We start from the raw sequence: 20,146 nt of genomic DNA on the forward strand, positions 1-20,146 counted from the left end.
TTTACCTATTCCCTTTCTAAATCATCTCAAAAATGTGCACATGACTTCCAATAAAACCAACAATTTTTTAAATTACAGGGAAAATTAACTGCACGGTTGACAAACTCATATTAAAATTCTAAAATTTTGACCTTGACCTATTTTTTAAGTGACTGCAAAAGAAAAGTAGCACAGCACTGTTACTGCATATTACAGAGAAATCAATGGAATATCTAGACATAATATGCCTAAATTTGTATTGAATTTGGTCACATGCTAAATGCACAAAATGTGTATTACATGGAGGTCATAAACTAATTTTAACATCGTATAATGGAATACCCTAATTCAAATCAAAGACCTAAAGCAAGTTTAAGTTATAAATTGTTTTCAAATATTTTATAGTTTCTGGAAAGTAGCTCTAAATAGTATTTGCGTTTTAGAAGTCTGAATTTCAAGTAACTGTTTCAAGTTGTGTGACATTTACCAATTTAATTATTTATTGATTAATTAATGCTTTCAATTTGAGGAAATCAGACAGCAGCAATTTCCAAGTTGAGTAAAACTTCCTTTTTGTATATTTAAAAGAAATTCAATTAAGATCTAATCAATGAGGCACTTCAGTGTAAAACATTCCAACCCTGTACACAAAAACCCGATAGAATTAAATTTAATTTTAGATTTTGTCGATAATTATAAAAAATGGCATTAAACAAAGGCTTCACATTGGTATTAATCGTCTGTTTAACATCTGTTAAAGACAATAGTTCAATAGTAAAATGCATTTTACACTGTAAATAAATTACTTGATTTTCCTCGCACTCCACAATTCAACAAAGTTTACCCTGATGACGTCATGTCGACAAGTGAAACATATAGAGATAATGAACAGTATTTAAGATCAAAAGTCCACAAAACAATACAAAACAGGAGCAGAGCAAACACGGACCTCCAAAACATCAGAGGTGGGATCAGGTGCCATGGCAATGTCGACAAGTGCATTGCGATCAGTGACTTGATAATACCTTGCAATGTGAGATTTGACTTACAATAAAAATGAATGCAATGGTGAGTTTTGATGTCGTTCATTACTCTTATATATTTTAAAATCGCAAATTATTTCATTTTCCTGTACTGTTATAGGAATTGATATTTTTGTGTGATCTCACAGTTAACGTTGCCTTACAAATCAGTCCCCGCTTCCCTTATGTAGCCTTAAGGACAGATGATACAAAGAATTTTTTTCTTTGAAAAAGATTTAATATTATGTCACAAGTTTAGAAATGTGTATGGTTATTCGAATTTTTTCTCCCAAGAACTGGAATATGAAAAAGACTTGGAAAATATTAGTAATATTTCAATGAAAAAACAAATATAGACAAATCACATTCAGTAAAGGTTTACAGGCGAAAACAATTTTCAAAATATGTTAACATGGTGCTAAAAGTGTAATATAAACTTAAGAAAAATATACCAAGCCAGGTGAATTTTATTAGGAAAAGCTAAATGGTAAAATTCAGCCTATGTGATATTGCTATTTTTTTGTCATTTTGATCTTCCTCTTAAAATTCACCTGGTTTGGTATATTTTTCTAAGATTTATATTACACTTTTAGCGCCAAGATAACATATTCTGAAATTTATTTTCACCTGTAAACCTTTACTGAATGTGATTTGTCTATATTTGTTTTTTCATTGAAATATTACTAATATTTTCCAAGTCTATTTCATTTTCCAGTTCTTCGGAGAAAAAATTCTAAGAACCATCCACTTTTCTGAACTTGTGACATGATATTAAATCTTTTTCAAACAAAAAATTTCTTTGTATCATCTGTCCTTAAAGCCGCTTGGTCCGATTCTCATCGCTAAAAATATATATTCGTTTTTCTTCTTGAAAAATAATTGTCCATAAATTGTTTTAACTTTTGTCATATTATATCCCCAAAGTCTTTTTCTTTTAAAAGATATCAAAATTCAAAAGTTAAAAAAAAAAATTTTTGTTAGGTCACACAAAAAATAATTCTATGTTGATCATTGTTGATATCGCGTGAAATCACCTTCGAAAAATTAAATTTATCGCTTACATGTTTATCTCATGAAGAACAAACCCGAGATTTTGTTCACAACAAAGTACATATATTACCTGTATACGGACAATATTTTAGCTCCTTTAAAAAATAATTTAAAATATCTGATTTTCCTTTATTCTTTAAATATGCATATTAATATAAAAATTACTATGGATTATATTCGATTAATTTCTTAATTTTGAAAAGATGTATTATGACTAAGGCTTCTACTAATAGAGAAAAATATACTCGGGTTTGAATTATCTTCATTATAAGATATAACTCATAAACTTATTTTTTCAAAATTGACTTCACAACAGATCTTAACTTCCGTCAGGAACTACTGTTTGTCAATAAGGTTTTTGGTCTATGTTTTCCATCTAAGGATTGTTGTAATAAACTATTAAATCAATCTTATGATTTATTTTTATATATTATCTATGTTATGACGTACTTTTATTGTGTAAGATAATATGTGCCTGTTTCGGGTTAAGCGGCTTTAACAAATGTCGCAGGGTATCTTCCTCAGACTACAAAGACATGGATAGATATGATTTCTGTCTTCTTCAAAAGAAGCTCAGATAGTTGATCCCATAAAACTGAAAATTCACAATATGAAGGTAAAGTAAATAGATTTAGAAATTTTATTAATCATTTGACTGTTTTCTAGTTTAATATACTGGTGGTAATTTGAAAATTTCTTTGTGTGACATACAGTGAACGTGCTCAAATACACTCCCTTCTTTGAATTATGATGATATGGAAAAACTCTGGTTATGTCATTATCACTGAGTTATAAAATTAAAATAGTAACACAGAAGGCATGAGGAAGTTTCGCAGGATTTCCCTGTACCAAGACAAAGTACAAAAAGCATTTTATTAGTCTTGTCTGAAAAATGGATTCAAATACACAATCTCTTATGTAAGTTTTGTTGAAAAACTATTTCTTACAGAAATATTAAGCTTATTACAACTTTAATCAATAAAGTATTCATATTAACTTGATATCCTGATAATAAATGAAATTTATTTTAGATAAAATATATATGTAAACTTTATATCTAGATGATAAATGGAATTAATTTTTGGTGCTTATTTTACCTTCTCGGTTGTGATTATTTAGTGAATCAGCCATACAGCATATGTCAGAGTCGGTGTTTGTGGGACTGTGTCACAAGGTGGGGACTTCACAACTGGTGGCTATGAGGAGAGATGTGGAAGACATCACCGAGATTTTGAATAATGAAGTCAGTGGTGATTCATGCTCTAAAATGACAAGTGGAAGCCACAGAGAAGGATTCAGACTGAATGGATCAGACAAAGATATGATGTTCTGGCAGAAAGACGAACGGGTCATCTGGGACATTTCTCAGACTCGTTATTACAACATGCACAGAAACACATTATTCCTTTGTAATTGTTCCGATAGTCCTCCAGGATTCTCTTTACTTCAGTTTATAATTCCAGCACGCAGCATAAGAACATCATCAAACATTATAGTAAAAACGAACATCGATATTTTGTCAGCACTTGTTATAAGGAACGGAAACCTTTTTATATCTAGTTCTCTATACAGAGAAACCATGCGTCAAACAATGGTACATAGCTCTACTCCACATGGACCATGCGCCAGTCGAATTCTTGCTGGATTAGAATTCGATTTTGCCTTCTGTTTTGCCTCTGACTTTTGGCCTCCACCTGCAGCCTCTTGGATAGACAGATGTCACTCATGGCCCCAGCCTCCTGTTGTGTGCGACATCATCAGAAGTGGATGCCACTTTGTACCAATTGGACACAAACTAGGCAATCATGAAGACCATGAATGGAGAATTTCTTTCTCGCGAGCAGAACAAATACTTGTGTACTCAATGAACCACACTCAGTTCTTAACGTATGGATTGCTGAAATTGATTCTAAAGGAAGTCATTAACAATGGATTAGGAGAAGAGGATAAATTACTATGTTCCTATCACATGAAGACAGTCGTCTTCTGGGTGATTCAACGAAATACTGTACCTCATTGGCGTCCACAAAATCTCCTGTTGCGTTTTTGGGAGTGCTTCAAACTAATCCTTAAATGGGTATATGAAGGAGTCTGTCCTAACTTTTTCATTCCACAAAACAATATGTTTCTGAATAAAATTCGTGGTGATAAGCAAACCCAATTGTTCATTAGGCTGCATGCGTTGTATGAGAAGGGTTTGATATCACTGCTACACAGTTCCTTCATCTGGTCCTATGTTTTAAAAGTCCTTTATAACCCCAGACTCTCAATTTGTACAGATAATGGCGACTTGTTAACCGAGTTTTTATCTGATTGCAACCTATTTTTTTGTATAATTGGTGAAGGTATGGAAGGAATAGCAAACCTGTTTCACTGTATAAAAGGCCTACGAGCCGTAGAACATTTGATATGTACACCCTTGACGCCATATCACGTTGTCATCTTACAGAAACACACGACCTCCATCCTCCATAGTTTGGCCTTTATATTAAACAATATGTACATCAAAAAGTGTCGAAACAAAATTGTGTATATTGCTGATAGAATGTCCCATCGCCTGCTGAAATTAACAGCCAAGTTTGGTTGCACTTCTGATATGGGGTATTTGGCCATGTATTACTACAAGACAATGAGATTTGTGGACGCAGTATATGTTTTAGAAATGACAAAAGTCTTAATGGTATATAGAATGAGTATTACCAATTCTGCAGATATGTATACAGAGGCTTTAAGTGGGTGGTCCTTGACTTCAAAAATGAGGTTTTTAACAAATTTTTTTATCTACCTTAACACTAATATTTGTTATATCAATGAATTATTGCCCGAACAACTGTCTTGTTTAAATGAGAGACAGTTTCAGTTGGCTATCCCTACTCCCGTACTCTTGTGCATGCTGGAGGTCTTGTGCTACAGGCATGTTGATACATCAAAAGTACAAACACTACTGTGTATTCTCCAGGAATTTGTCCAAGAAATACATCATTGGAGGATGTTCATACCGGAAGGTGTAGATGACATATCATGGCAGATCCTAGGAATCTGTTACCAGCTCACAGGGAATCCACAGGCGGCTCTTTACGCGTATCAACAGTCACTTTCACAAGTATCATTAAACAAAATAAAAAGTGCTACATTTATGAGAATACAGAGTATCCTTCAGTGATGCTGAAGATGAAGTGTAGATGTAGTTTATTATAGAGTTAAAAGAAAAAGTATAGAAATACAATTTTAAGGATATAGGACCAGGAGGTAATGTTAATATCTAGAAAGACACCATTCTAAGGCAATGATCGAAGACCGGATAAACTTGTTCGATTGATACATGTGTTGTGACAACTTCAATAAATACGTTACTAAAAAACAAAACAAATCTGCCTAAACTATCACAAAAATTTATTACATTTTTCTAATTTTGCTAATTAGGTAAACAAACGCTAGTTTTCATGTGTATATTCTCTATGTACGCAGGTTAAATCGATAGCCAAAAATGTATGAAATATTCGTTTACATTGTAAATAAAATAATGATTATTTTACTTGCTTATTTGTTTCATTTCTATACATGAAAATCAAGTAGAGCAAGTCATTTTGTACCGGTAGAGATCATTGCCCGTGTGATTAGGTCAAAAATGACAAACTTCATACAGAATTATAATTTCTCTCTGTATGATTATATAAAAGAGAGATACCACAAATGTGTATATATATATATATATATATATATATATCCAAAAATGAAAAGAAATAGCACAGTGTCCGGTAATTAATATTATGAAAAAAATGACAAGGCAACAATGCTTACGTTTTCTAACAACTAATATATATATATATATATATATATATATATATATATATATATATATATATATATATATATATATATATATATATATATATATATATATATATATATATATATATATATATATATATATATATATATCAGGGATGGGGTCAATTACTTTAAAAAGTAATTAATTAAATTACAATTACTTTGTCAATTAAATTACAATTAAATTACAGGCTTTCTAAGACAATTAATTAATTAAATTACAATTACGTTACAAAACTAATTAATAAAATTAAAAATTACATTTTTTATTTTATCTTATTATTATTTTTTTTTTTTTTTTTTGAAATTTTATATAATCCTTGTCAATGAATATACAGAACAGGGATCATTCTTTTGAATATAAGTACAGCCTCTGCACAAACAATACAAGAAATAATATGCTAGCAGGCATTGTGTATCTTTGTGGTTTAAATCATAACTTTTATTTACAAAACAGTAAAGAACTATGTAAGATCAATTTGATGCAGTTTCCTCCACACAAAACCTACATGTACACAAATTGCATGGGATATGATATTTAATTAAAAGTGTGTATTTTAAATAAAATAAGTAGCAACTATAACCTCTCAAATTAAATATTTCTTTTATAATATATATATAACATGTATATATATATATATATACAAAATATATATATATATATATATATATATATATATATATGGATATATATATATATATATATATATATATATATATATATATATATATATATATATATATATATATGGCTTCTGTTTAATTGAAACTGAGGATATGTTTTGCAATAAAATAAAAAAAACATTATAATGGGGAGGTCGTGGTGACAATATATCATGCATGTGTATTATATAAAGTAATTGAATGTAATTAAAAAAGTAATTGAAATTACATGGTATTTTTTCAGTGTAATTAATTAAATTACAATTACAAGTAATTGCAAAAATGTTCAATTACAAATTACTTCCAATTACTTCAAAAAATGTAATTATTATATATATATATATATATATATATATATATATATATATATATATATATATATATATATATATATATATATATATATATATATATAGGTTTGCACATGTGTTTTTTGTCTTTGTTGATATAAGAGGTTCGAAGGAAAGAAGAGTAAAATTGTTTATTTTGAATTTATAAACTTTACTTGCGAGAGCGCTTTTGTAGCTTTACAATTGTTTCTTATTTTATATTCTATAATTAAGTTCGACTTAGTAGAAACGCTAGTACCTGAACTATGGAGATAAAGAAAATATTCAAGATTAAAGTCGCTTTAAATCAATATTTGAAACTCACCGTAAAATTAGCTCGACGTGCAGGGCTAACTGCCAGTGAAATTTGACAGTCCTACCAACAATCCTCTAACCCGAGAAAACTACATGGCAAAATTTGTGCGTCTCAGGTGGTAGAGAACTAATTTCAAATACTGCTTTAAATAATGCGAATTGGGAGAAGAGCAAACACAGACCTGTAAAAACATAAGAGATGTGATAAGCTGCAGGTAACAAGGTGGAGTGAGCATCCCCTGTCGACTTGTAACACCCACTCTGCACTCCTTTCGTGATCAGGAAAAAAATCCATTAAATAATGCCCTAAGAATTAATACACTTAAAATAGATCTTTGTTTGGTGAGAAATTCTGATGCATGGTCGCTGTACAATTGAGGAGCGTAGTAAAGATCTGCTTTTAATCAGATTGACTTCAGTCGAGACTGTTGACTATTGTTTGTTTAACTTGTTTGTCAATAGCTTGCTTCGTTAAGAAATTGTTTACAGATCAAATAAACTGAGAGACATAAACTCCATATGTAGTTGAGAAGGGTATATTGCAACATAAGTAATAGAAGTTGACGATTGAAAAGTTGAAGTCATCACGTATTTCATAGAGCTTTGTCGTTAGGTAACTTCTAATAAAATATTCAAAAATGTGAGAGATGTATCAGACTATTATTGGCAACAAGTTGATGAAGCGGGAATAAAAGCCGTTTTGTTTAAAATCATTATTTCGTAAGTTCTATGGTCGATACAATAACCACGTCAGCAAATATAATTTACCATTGAGTCAAATGCTGACTAACATTTTTCATACTAAATGTTAGTCCATTTTTTATATACTGCATTGACGACGGATTTTCCCGTTATTTCCCGATGGTCACAAGGAGAACTCGACGTATTTGACCGGTCGGCAGGAATGCTTTGCTCCTCCATGCACCTGATCCCATCCCCGAGGTTCTGGTGGTCCGTGTTTGCTCTGCTCCTATTTTGTATTGTATTATGGACTTTTGATCTTGAATACTGTTTATTATCTTCATATGTTTCACAATTAATCTTACGATATAATAATTTTAAACGATATTTTTTCATCAACCTGTTTGTGAATAATATACTCGTTTGAGTAGCTATATCATACCATTTGTTTACCTTAATTGAAAGCAGTATATAAGCCAAACAGTTATTTTTTTTTCATTTTTCAACTTCTCCAATATTGCAATATGCCAATTTAAACCAAACGGACAACGGAGTATCCTTGAGTGAAAGTGATCCAGGGGAGATAAGTAAGAATAGGCATACATTTTATGTCATCTTTTAAATCATTTTAAAGAACCATTGGGCTTGAAAAATTGCATGACACAGTGTAGATGTTTGTTCTAATCGTGACCCCCAAAAATAAGTAGGATGAGGCCGCAATAAGAGATCAATTTTATAAACATAGATATTTAGAAAATATCATTAAAAATCTTTTCTGGACCGGCAAAACCATGTTTAGTTCTCCATGGCACCTATTTCCACCTCTGATGTTTAGGAGGTCTGTGTTTGCTCTGCTCCTATTTTGTATTGTTTTATGGGCTTTGATATTAAATACTGTTCGTTATCTGCATATCCTTCCTTAGACAAATATGACTCTGTAACAAGAAAGAACTCCAAAGTTTTGTATTTCCTGCTATAATAACTCTTTATATTTCTTAAATAAATTGTCATGGTGTCTTGGCATGAAGTAGGATACAATTTTTTATTTATTCCACGACACTAAAATTTTAAGAAGGCCATTTGTTACAGTTGCTTTAACATATCACAAAAAGATTCACATGAAACAAAAATACGTTTTAACGTTTCCCTTTTGTTTCATACTCCAGATGTCATCCCATCCAATAAAGATTCTTTTTTATATTTCAGTAAATCCATGAATTGCAATAATTTTTTAACTTCCCGCTGCAAAAATGTATCGGAAATCTCTCAGCTTTCCCTACAGAAGAAATCATCCACTTAAGTGTTTTGTTAAGTGTTCTTCATGCAGATATTTCTGAGTCACTATCGTTAATTGCAAACATTCCTAGCAACACAGCTGATATGAAATAGTCAAAGTCATCCTTTGAAACAAGAAACTATTTAGGGGGTTGATCTCGTACACAGGCACCAAACTCGCTTGAATATTTTACCCCCATTATAATATACTAGGGGGGTCAGAAATTCAAGCGAGTTTGGTGCTTATGAACTCGTATAATGGACAGATCTAAAAAACAACATTAATTGTGAATTGTTAAGATTTAAATTGGTGTAAAACTCAAATGTCAAAACTTGCATAGTCTGAAATAGCTAATAAGGAGTAATGTTCAAAATTTCATCACATTCTGATTGCATTAAAAGAAAAGTGATTAACTAGGATTAAATGATTAGAAAATATTGTAAGCCTATCCATGATTTATACATTTATGCCAATATAACATATTACGGAACATTCTTACAAAATTATTCTCCTAAAAGAAAGAATAGAGGCTCAAACCCAAATAATCTTTATTCTTTAAAGTCCGAAGTGAATCTTTCCAGAAAGCAGACAGTTATTTTCTAACATCAGTAATGTGGAAATTAAGTTACGTTAATTACCCAGGCATTACCACTTTCAAAACAAACAGACATACACAGCTCATTTGCTCCCCCCACCGATTTGTAGCTGATAACTCTGGGATATATGGGATTGTTTCCTCCTCCCTATAAAGAATGGAAGTACATGTAATTCAACACTGTATATTGTAAATAGAACCAAAATATAAGTGCATATCTGAAAACATATATGTAGATTCTTTAGGCTTTTCTAAGTTTATATGCCCCCCTAAACAAAGTTTCGGGGGTATATAGTTTTTGTCGTGTCCTTCTATCTGTCTCTCTGTCTATTTGTCTTTCATATTTCACATGTGTATTTCTTGTGACAAGACCTTTCTTTGGTTTTCACAAATTTTGACCTTTTGACTTTGACCTTGGAGTTTGACCCACTTCTACATGAAAATTTTAAACTTTTACTTTGGCTATGTCTTTTGAACAGTAGATACCAGGACATTTATACTTCAAATATGTATTCTTTGTTGAACGACCTCTCATTGGATACCAACAACCTTGACCCATTGACATTGACCATGTAGAATTTCGTACTTGTGAACCAACTTTAACCTTGGCCATAACTTTTGAACGGTAAGGGATAGGGCTTTCATACTTCATATATGTATTCCTTGTGAGAAGACCCTTTTTGGAAACCAAGAACCTTGACCATTTGACCTTGACCTACTTTTAAAAATCAAACCTTGACCATAACTTTTAAAGGGTTATGGCTAGTGCTTTCATACTTTACATATTTAATCTTTGTGACAAGACTTGTCATTTGATAACAAGAACTTTGACCCTTTATCCTTAGAGTTTGGCCTACTTTTTAGAATTTTAATCTTGGCCGACTTTTGAATGGTTAGGGCTAGGGCTTCCATAATCTACTTAAGTATTCTAGGTGGCAAGACGTTTTATTGGATATAATTCACCTTGGCCGTTTGACCTTGACCTTGGAGATTTTTGTACTTATTGAAAAAACCTTAATATTAGCTTAGTTTCAAATTTCACAATTGTTTTCCCAGTGAGAATACCCTACTTTTGGTACCAATTAATTAATTTAGCATTTAAGAAAAGTTTAATCTTTGCTATGTTGCCATACGGGCCATTACGGGGGCATCAGTGTTTTACAAACACATCTTGTTTTCCCTATATTTAGATTCCGTGTACGTTTTGATTTTTGACACTACAGAAAAAAAACAGAATCAGGAGTTTTAAAATTGATTTTTTTTTTTAACTTTTAAACTTTGAATTCAGACAATTTCTTTATATACACTTACCAAAACTTCTAAATGTTCACTTTAATAAATACATTGAATTAAAAACTACTACATAAAATGGTATGATATTTTCAAATTATAACAACAAATGAGTCTTCTCAACAATTGTAGAAAGAAAATAAAATATCACCAATAAAAACCAATGTTCCGTGACGAAGCTTGAAAACAATAAATCTGTACTTTGCGGCACGTATTTTGTGTAATTACATTTTTTGTGATCATTATCAAAATTTAAAAACTGGTTTCACTAAAAAACACAAAACATTGGCAAAATGACAATTTAGATAGAAGGAAGAGTTATTTATATGTTGATATCTGGACCATCTTTGCACCATGTTTTACTCACTTTTATTTTAGTGTTTATTGTCCTTGATATTACTTTTAAAAATTAATAACCAATATCAAAACCCATTTAAACATATTTTTCTATAGGCTGGGCGTCATTTTTGACCGCCAATGTATCACAATTTGAAAGTTTTGGACAAAATTTAACCAAACCGGAAGTGACCTTGATCTTCGTTTGAGGCCAAAATTTCGCGTCACACCAGATTAAAGAGTGTTAAATTGTCCTGAAACAATCTTAGAAACATGAAAACAAACAATTTCAATCGTATGCAAATGATAATAAATCGGTGCTTGTGACAGTGTTATATCACCTCAATCAGTCTGAATCATCCTTAAAGCGGTGCACTTTCGTGCTAAACGCTCAAGGATATTGACCAAAAGGCATCTGTGTGATGATGCACTGTCAAATTCCCGGATCTGTATCCCATTGGACACATTTGGGATTTTTATAAGGAATATCAACCCCCCCCCCTCCTTTACACAATTTTAACGGTTTGGAAAGGTCTATGCAGTAGGTGTGGCAGCAGATGAGTCAGTCTCCTATTCAGGGGTTCATGGTATCCAACAGTAAAGGATGTCTTGTAGTAATTATAGCGAGTGGTGGTCTAACTCCGTAAAGATTATCATGTGTGAATTTTCATTTTGAGGGTACATCATTTCCTTAACACTTTGCTTAAAATTCTGGCAAGATACTTAGATTAAGTTTACACAATATCGAGCTGAAACATGCATCATTAACCTTGAATTAAAGAAATTTTTTATTATATTCATTTGTTCTTTGAAACTCAAAAATTGTTAAGTGAACATTTAGAAGTTTGGTTCAGTGTATTTGTCTACAATCTAATTTTTTTGGTCTATTATAATTTTCTTAAACCTTGATTTGGCTGATAATTATTTCTTTCTGTACAAAAAATAATAGATTAATGAAATCAAATTCTTTCAAGTCCGAGTTATATTTTTGCTTGTGTGTTTTTTCTGAATAGGTTGGTAGGTTTTTGAAAAATGGGTGGACGCTAAACAGAGGGCAAAAACTTGGAATGGTCAATATTTTTAATTTTTTAAACTGGGATTTACGTCTTCCCAGTAAAAGAGAACAGTTTTCTGGAAATACAGAGATCAGAAACAAAGAGAAATAAAGGCTATAAATCGAAAGACCGGGCTTTTGGAGTTACAATAGATATTTTAGATTGAGAAAGTTGAATCAGTTGAGCTAAGAAAGACCTGGTTATGAGGAAGTGATAGGAACTTTGAGTTGTATTTCCATGTAAGGAACATACAAAGTTTTATTGTATAAATCTTAGTATAAGGATATATTTTTTTATTCATCCTAAATTTTATTCACACAAAGTGAATTGGATCGGGTAGCAGGCAAAGCCTTTTTTAGTCCTCTCCCTAAATATTACATTGGTATTATTCGTCTAAATATAAGGATATACATGAACCTAAAGTACTACATCAATAACTGAATAATAATTTGCTTCCACGTCTTATGATCCAAATTATATAGAAAATTAAAAGATGGTCTTTTCTTTCAGTAATACTTTATTTCAGTAGTTACAGTACCTAAGTTACATTTACTTAGTATATCCCTATAGTAAGTTTTTGATACTGAGGTAGATATTTAGATTTAGACGTCATATTACCATTCCCCTTATAAATTAGGTCCGCCTCTTTATGTATCCTTAATAAATATCTGAAGCTATCTTCCTCAGACTAGTGCAGAAGGATAAAACGTACGCTGAACTAGGACCTGGGGTCCCCCGCAAATAGTTCGTCATTTTGCGTAGTAATAAAACATTCTAGGAACTCTCCAGGCATTAAAGGCACAAAAGTAAATTCATCTATATCAATACGGAGACCTCAGGTCACCTTATATATTAATTGAATTTTATATGATAGACAATTTTCTTTGTCTTACTCCAAAATAATCATATTCATAACTTTATAAAGATCAACTTTCTAATATATATATATATTAGCAGAAACATGAAAGTAATAAAGGGTGACCAGAGGTAACCTCATATTGTACATCAATAGGGGTACCAAAGATCACCTTATATTATATTGTATATCATCAGAGGGATCATAGGTGATCTTACATTTTAAATCAATAGGGGTCCAAAGGTAATCTTTTATTGCACATAATAGGGGGGTCCTGGGGATACCTTATATTGTACATCATTTGGGGGACAAGAAATCATCCTATATTGTACATCAGTAGGGGGACTACAGGTAAACTAATATTGTACTGTACATCAGTAGAGGGACCAGAGGGCACCTTATATTGTACATCATCAGAAGGACCTGAGGTCCTCTCTTGTATATCAATAGGGGGACCAGAAGACACTTTATACTATACATCTGTAGGGGGACCAGAGGACACCTTATATTGTACATCAGTACGGGCACCAGAGGTCACCCGATATTTTACATTAATACGGGGACTAGTGTTCACCTAATATTGTACTGTACATCAGTAGAGGGACCAGAGGTCACCTTATGTTGTACACCAATAAGGGAACCAGAGGACGCCTTATACTATACATCTGTAGGGGACCAACGGACACCTTATACTGTACATCAGTAGGGGGACCAGAGGTCACCTTATATTGTACATCAGTAGGAGGAACAGAGTTCACCTTATATTGAACATCAGTAGGGGGGCCAGAGGTCACTTTATATTGTACATAAGTAGGGGGGACCAGAGGTCACCTTATATTAAACATCAGAAGGATGACCAGAGGTCACATATGTACATCAGCAGGGGTACCTAGAGTCACCATATATTGTACATCAGTAGGGGGACCAGAGGTCACCTTATATTTAACATCAGAAGGATGACCAGAGGTCACCTTATATTGTACAGGGACTAGTGGTCACCTAATATTGTACTGTACATCTGTAGCGGGACCAGAGGACACCTTATATTTAACACCAGAAAGGGGACTAGAGGTCACCTTATATTGTACATAAGTAAGGGGATGAAAGGTCACTTTATATTGATCATCAGCAGTTGTACCAGGGGTCGCCTTATATTGTACATCAGTAGGGGGACCAGAGACCACTTCATATTGTACATCAAAAGGGGGACCAGAGGTCACCTTGTATTTAACACCAGAAGGGGGACTAGAGGTCACCATATATTGTACATCAGTAAGGGGATGAGAGGTCACTTTATATTGATCATCAGCAGGGGTACTAGGTGTCACCTTATATTGTACATTAGCTGGGGGACCAGAGGTCACCTTATATTGTACATCAGTAGGGGACTAGTAAGGGGACCAGAGGTCACCTTATATTATACATCAGTAGGATGACTAAAGGTCACCTCATATTGTACATTAGAAGGGGACCAGAGGATATCTTATATTGTACATCAGTAGGGGGACCTGAGACCACTTTTTATTGTATATCAGTAGGGGGACCAGAGGTCACCTTTAATTGAACATCAGAAGGGGGACCAGAGGTCACCTTATATTATACATCAGTAGGAGGACCAGAGGTCACCTTAAATTGAACATCAGAAGGGGGACCAGAGGTCACCTTATATTGCACATCAGTAAGGGGATCAGAGGACACTTTATATTGTACATCAGCAGGGGGACCAGGGGTCACCTTATATTGTGAATCAGTAGGACCAGAGGCCACCTTATATTGTACACCAGTAGGAGGACCAGAGGTCACCTCATATTGTACATCAGTAGGGGACTAGTAAGGGGACCAGAGGTCACCTTATATTATACATCAGTAGGAGGACTAGAGGTCGCCTCATATTGTACATCAGAAGGGGGACCAGATGTCACCTTATATTGTACATCAGTAAGGGGATCAGAGGCCACTTTATATTGCACATCAGTAGGGGGACCAGAGGTCACCGTATAGTGTACATCAGTAGGGGGACTAGAGGTCACCTAATATTGTACATCAGTAGGGGGACCAGAGGACACCTGATATTGTACATCGGTAGGTCACCTTATACAAGGGTCGTTTAATAAGTAATGTCTTCGGTGCTCGGAAAGAATTAAAAGTCGCTTTTCAATAATTTAGTTTTAATGATTTAACCTAAAATTATCTTTTCATTAAAACACAAGTAAGTAACATTTTTTATCCATTTCTGATTCATTTTCAATTGTTTTTTGAACTCATTTTCTGGTATGAATCTTTGTATACTGGATCATTGCAGATCCTATGATTTCCTGGACTTGTTTCTTCCTTCTGAAAGGCGTTTTCTCAAGTTTGGCAAATGGAACAAGCGGTTGGTCTTGGACTAATCCTGAGCTATGAAGAGAGCTTGAATCATACATGAACTTTTTCTTTTTTTTGTTTTCAAATGTCTTAAAAACATGAGTAAAAAATAAATTATTCATAAGTTATTAAAACAATGAAATACAGAATTTGATATGTAAAAGATGATATCAACCATAAAATTTAAAAAAAAATACTACTTTTCGAATTGAGAAATATCTTTTTTCAGAGCGGGGGATTGTCCTCGCCTTGTACGCCTCCATTCTTTGCTATGTGTCGTATAGTCAATCATACACCATCAGTGATTATTTGTTGAAATTTGGCAAACAGTACATTATTTGTTTAATATTTGTTTGCAAGTACGGTATCCATTTTTGATGCCCATTATATATTTTTTATCATTGAAATCCACCCGGTCAATTGTGTATAAAACAAACATTGATTGCAGTAAATTTTTACATATTTCAGTGAGTATTTCTTTGGGATTCTTAATAAGTTTTACAGCAGCTTTAATGGACGGTTTAATTGTACTTTAGTTTACCGATTCTTTACAATTCATTTTCATGCAGTGTCTCGAATACCCTTGTTTTCCACCTTCTCACAGTTAAACTATGTGATGAAAAGTAGTCACATCAATTGTTATAAATTCATTAAAGATGCAATAATGCGAAAAATTCAAGCTTAGTATATATGTCATACAGTTCAGGACATTATTTATTGAACAGTCCTCGTACTTTGTACATCAGTGGGGGGACAAGAGGTCACATTATATTGTACATCAGTAAAAATAATGATAACACTATTTTGAACGACAGTGAAGAAACCGGAAGACACTTAATTTATATTTTACATCAATAAGAAGACCAGAGGTCATTTTATAATATTATATTGTAAGTCAACAGGGAGACCTGAAGACACCTAATATTTTACATAAATATTGAGACCAAAGGACTCCTTATTTGGTCACCTGAATCAAAGCATGTGACGTGACTTATAGCTATCAGTTTTTTTTCTGGCGTCGTGCGCTGTGCATTGTGCGTTAACATTCGAACATTTCAGCTTTTCTCTGTAATCCATCAACCATTTACAACCAATTTTGGCATAAAGCATCTATGGGTGAAGGGGAGATTTTTTAATTCATGGTCCCTGTTCTCCAACCCCTAAGACAAGAAAGTTTGGGCGAAATTACTACAGTTTATGAAATCTTTAAAAATCTTCTTTACTCATTAACATCAAGCCGTCGAACTGTTGGCATAATTATTATAAGCATTGACTCCATACCAAAATTTTGAAATTCATTGTCCCAGGGTCAGGGGCCCTGGGGTAAGGATAAGGCTATAAAATTTATGTTAATTTATATTCTCCCTCACTTCGTTCGTCCGAATATAATTAATTATACTTTTTATTGCAGCCCAGAGGACCGGGCTGCTCTATACATATAAGTTTAAGTGTTGGTGTATGGGGATTGGGGTGGGAGTAGTTATGTAGAATTAAATGTTTTCTAAACATTGAAAAATTGTTAATCAGAATGTTCTTTCCGTTTATGAATTACGAGATACATAATATATTTACTTCCTTAAAGTGAATCTTTAAAAAATATATGTTTTTCATATTTAAAATATAAAGTTACTTATCATTTACTATCGAAACAACGACGGGTCCCTTTTTTTAGAACATCGAATTTTACTTCTCGGATAAAAACGTATTCTGCACAGTTCGTGTTTTATATTCTAAAATTGAAAATTAATACATTTTTAAATATAAACGATGCGTGTGTCTAACTTCAATTTATATTTTATGCAACCAACATTTACTTGAGAAAATTGATCAAGCTTAAAATGGTATCGTTTTTCTTTGAGTTTTATCCGACTAAAAGTTTTTAAAAATATTTGCGACCATCGTCTCCATCGCATGCCTTTTTTTACACATATCGAGGCGGTTTGTTGATCAAGACTCATTTTCATTGTTACTTTATATATTTCCAGGGCGACAATTGATGGTTGCATCAATGTTTTCTTGTTCTGTATTGAAAGAATAATCAACTCATATGTATGGAATGCTGCTCGTCAGAATGTTGATTACAAATTTAACACATTTGTATTCATTTAAACACGTTATTTTTAATCATTAAATAATACTTATATACATACATATATGTGTGTGTGTGCCTAATTTACTGGTTTCCATTTCTTACACGTTCTGTACGAGCGGTAGAGTAACTTTTTAAGCACGCACCTGCTATTTCTATGACCATGTCACGTGACATAAAAACCACACAGATCCACCACACAGGAAATACCCATAACGACAATAATAATAATTATGAAATGCATTTATTCTTTGAAAATATTTCCCTCTGCCCCTGGATATTAAACAAAGTAACTACTTGCAAAGTTGTGATTAGGAAGGGTATTCTTTGAAAGTTTTGAAATTCGTGACCCAAAGGTCAGGGGTTCCGGTGTTACGGTGGGTCTATATAAACTGTAAAGTTTAAATTCATTAAAGAGGCTGAGGGGTGGCAGTCATTTTCAGACTATTTTGATCTCCTTTAAAAGAAGAGCCCCCATATAAAGATATACAAAAATGATCAAATTTTAAAACTAAAATGTATGATTTTTTTCTTTGCCAAATGATAGTTGACAGTTTATGATACCGTATCTAAAAAAACAAGTTAAAACTGATGGTTAATTTGTTGACCCCCAGCCTCCTTAATTCTTTAAAAATCTTCCTCTCTGCTCCTGGATATTAATTAAACTAACTACATATAGTTATGATAATCAAGGGAGCGTGCTCCAGAATTATAAATTTAAAGGCCCCTGGCTCATGGGTACCATGTTATTTGTAGACAATACTGTAATTGAATTAATGCTTTGAAATTTGTTCTTTGGTGTAAACCAATTTTGTTTTAATGAACAAAGGTCCTTTTTTCAAAATTATGAAATGTATGACCTCAGGATGAGGGTTTTTGTGGTCAATGAGCACTACTAATTATTGCTAATTATTACCAATTAGTTGAAATGAAAGTTTTAAAGTTTTACAAGATGTTCAGATGACCTATAAGATCCATAGGCCTCTTGTTGTGTTCTTAAGTGAACCTCTAGCATCTCGTTAATATGCATTTCATCTGTACCCTCTGGTCCGCCCTTGGTTGTTTTAAGTGTCTGTTGGTTAAGACGGGTTTAGAATCGTTGATGCTTTATCTCTCTGCATTCATATAATTTTTTATGTCTGATTTCTTTAAAAATGTACAACAAAGGGGACCACTGGTCTCCCTATTTATGTACAATATAAGGTGACCTCTGGTCCCCCTTGTGATGTAAAATATAGAGTTACCTAAGGTCCTCATAATGATCTACAAAATAGGGTGACCTCTTACCCCCTATTGATGTATAAGGTGACATCCGTTTTCCCTTATGATGTACAATATAATCTAAAGTCTGCTCTTGTACAGTATAAGGTGACCTATGGTCCCCTTTCTGTTGTACAATATAAAGATGACCATTAGTCTCCGTAATGAAATAACATAGAAGGTGACCTTTGGTCAACTATTTGATGTACAATATTAGTTACCTCTGGCCCACCTCGTAACGAACGTTAAAACTGAACTGAAGGCTCTGTCCCCCTACTGATGTACAATATAAGGTGACCTCTGGTCCCCCTACTGTTATCTCCTACTGATGTACAATATAAGGTGTCCTTTCGTCCCTCCCAATGTTGTACAATATAAGGTAACCCCTGCCCCCTACTGTTGTACAATATAAGGTGACCCCTGGTCCCCTACTGTTGTACAATATAAGGTGAGCCCTGGTCCCCCTACTGATATACAATATACGGTGACCTCTGGTCCCCCTACTGTTGTTCCCTACTTATGTACAATATGAGGTGACCTCTGTTCCCCCTTCTGATGTACATAAAAGGTGTCCTATGGTCCCACTACTGATGTACAATATAAGGTGACTTCTGGTTACCCTACTGGTGTACAAAATAAGATGACCCCTGGTCCCCCTACTGATGTATAATACAAGGTGTCCTCTGGTCCCCTACTGATGTCCCCAACTTATGAACAATATAAGATGTCCCCTGGTCACTCTGCTTTTGTAAGGTGTCCTATGGTCCCCTATTGATGTACAATATAAGATGACTCCTGGTCCCCCTGCTGATGTATAATATAAGATGTCCTCTGGTCCCCCTACTGATGTACAATATAAGGTGATCCCTGGTCCCCCTGCTGATGTATAATATAAGGTGTCCTCTGTTCCCCCTACCTTGTACAAAATAAGGTGACCGCTGGTCCCCCTACTGATGTTCAATATAAAATGACCCCTGGTCTCCCTACTGGTTTACAATATAAGGTGACCCCTGGTTCCACAACTGATGTACAATATTAGGTGTCCTTTGGTCCCCCTACTGATATACAATATAAGGTGACCCCTGGTCCCCCTACTGATGTATAATACAAGGTGACCCCTGGTCGGTCCCCCTACTGATGTCCTCTACTAATGTA

General features: G+C 33.4%; 1 protein-coding gene across 1 annotated transcript; it reads left to right on the forward strand.

Moving 5' to 3' along the window:
- The first annotated feature begins 3,189 nt into the window (after positions 1-3,189).
- LOC134273061 (uncharacterized) lies at positions 3,190-5,214 on the forward strand. Its single transcript, XM_062755228.1, has one exon. It carries the CDS (start codon positions 3,190-3,192, stop codon positions 5,212-5,214), a length of 2,025 nt encoding a protein of 674 aa, XP_062611212.1.
- The last annotated feature ends 14,932 nt before the right edge of the window (positions 5,215-20,146 follow it).

The sequence above is a fragment of the Saccostrea cucullata genome, unplaced genomic scaffold (genome assembly GCF_032062105.1).
Source record: "Saccostrea cucullata isolate Sc308-1 unplaced genomic scaffold, CSIRO_AGI_Scuc_v1 ctg3532, whole genome shotgun sequence".
Classification (NCBI taxonomy): domain Eukaryota; kingdom Metazoa; phylum Mollusca; class Bivalvia; order Ostreida; family Ostreidae; genus Saccostrea; species Saccostrea cuccullata.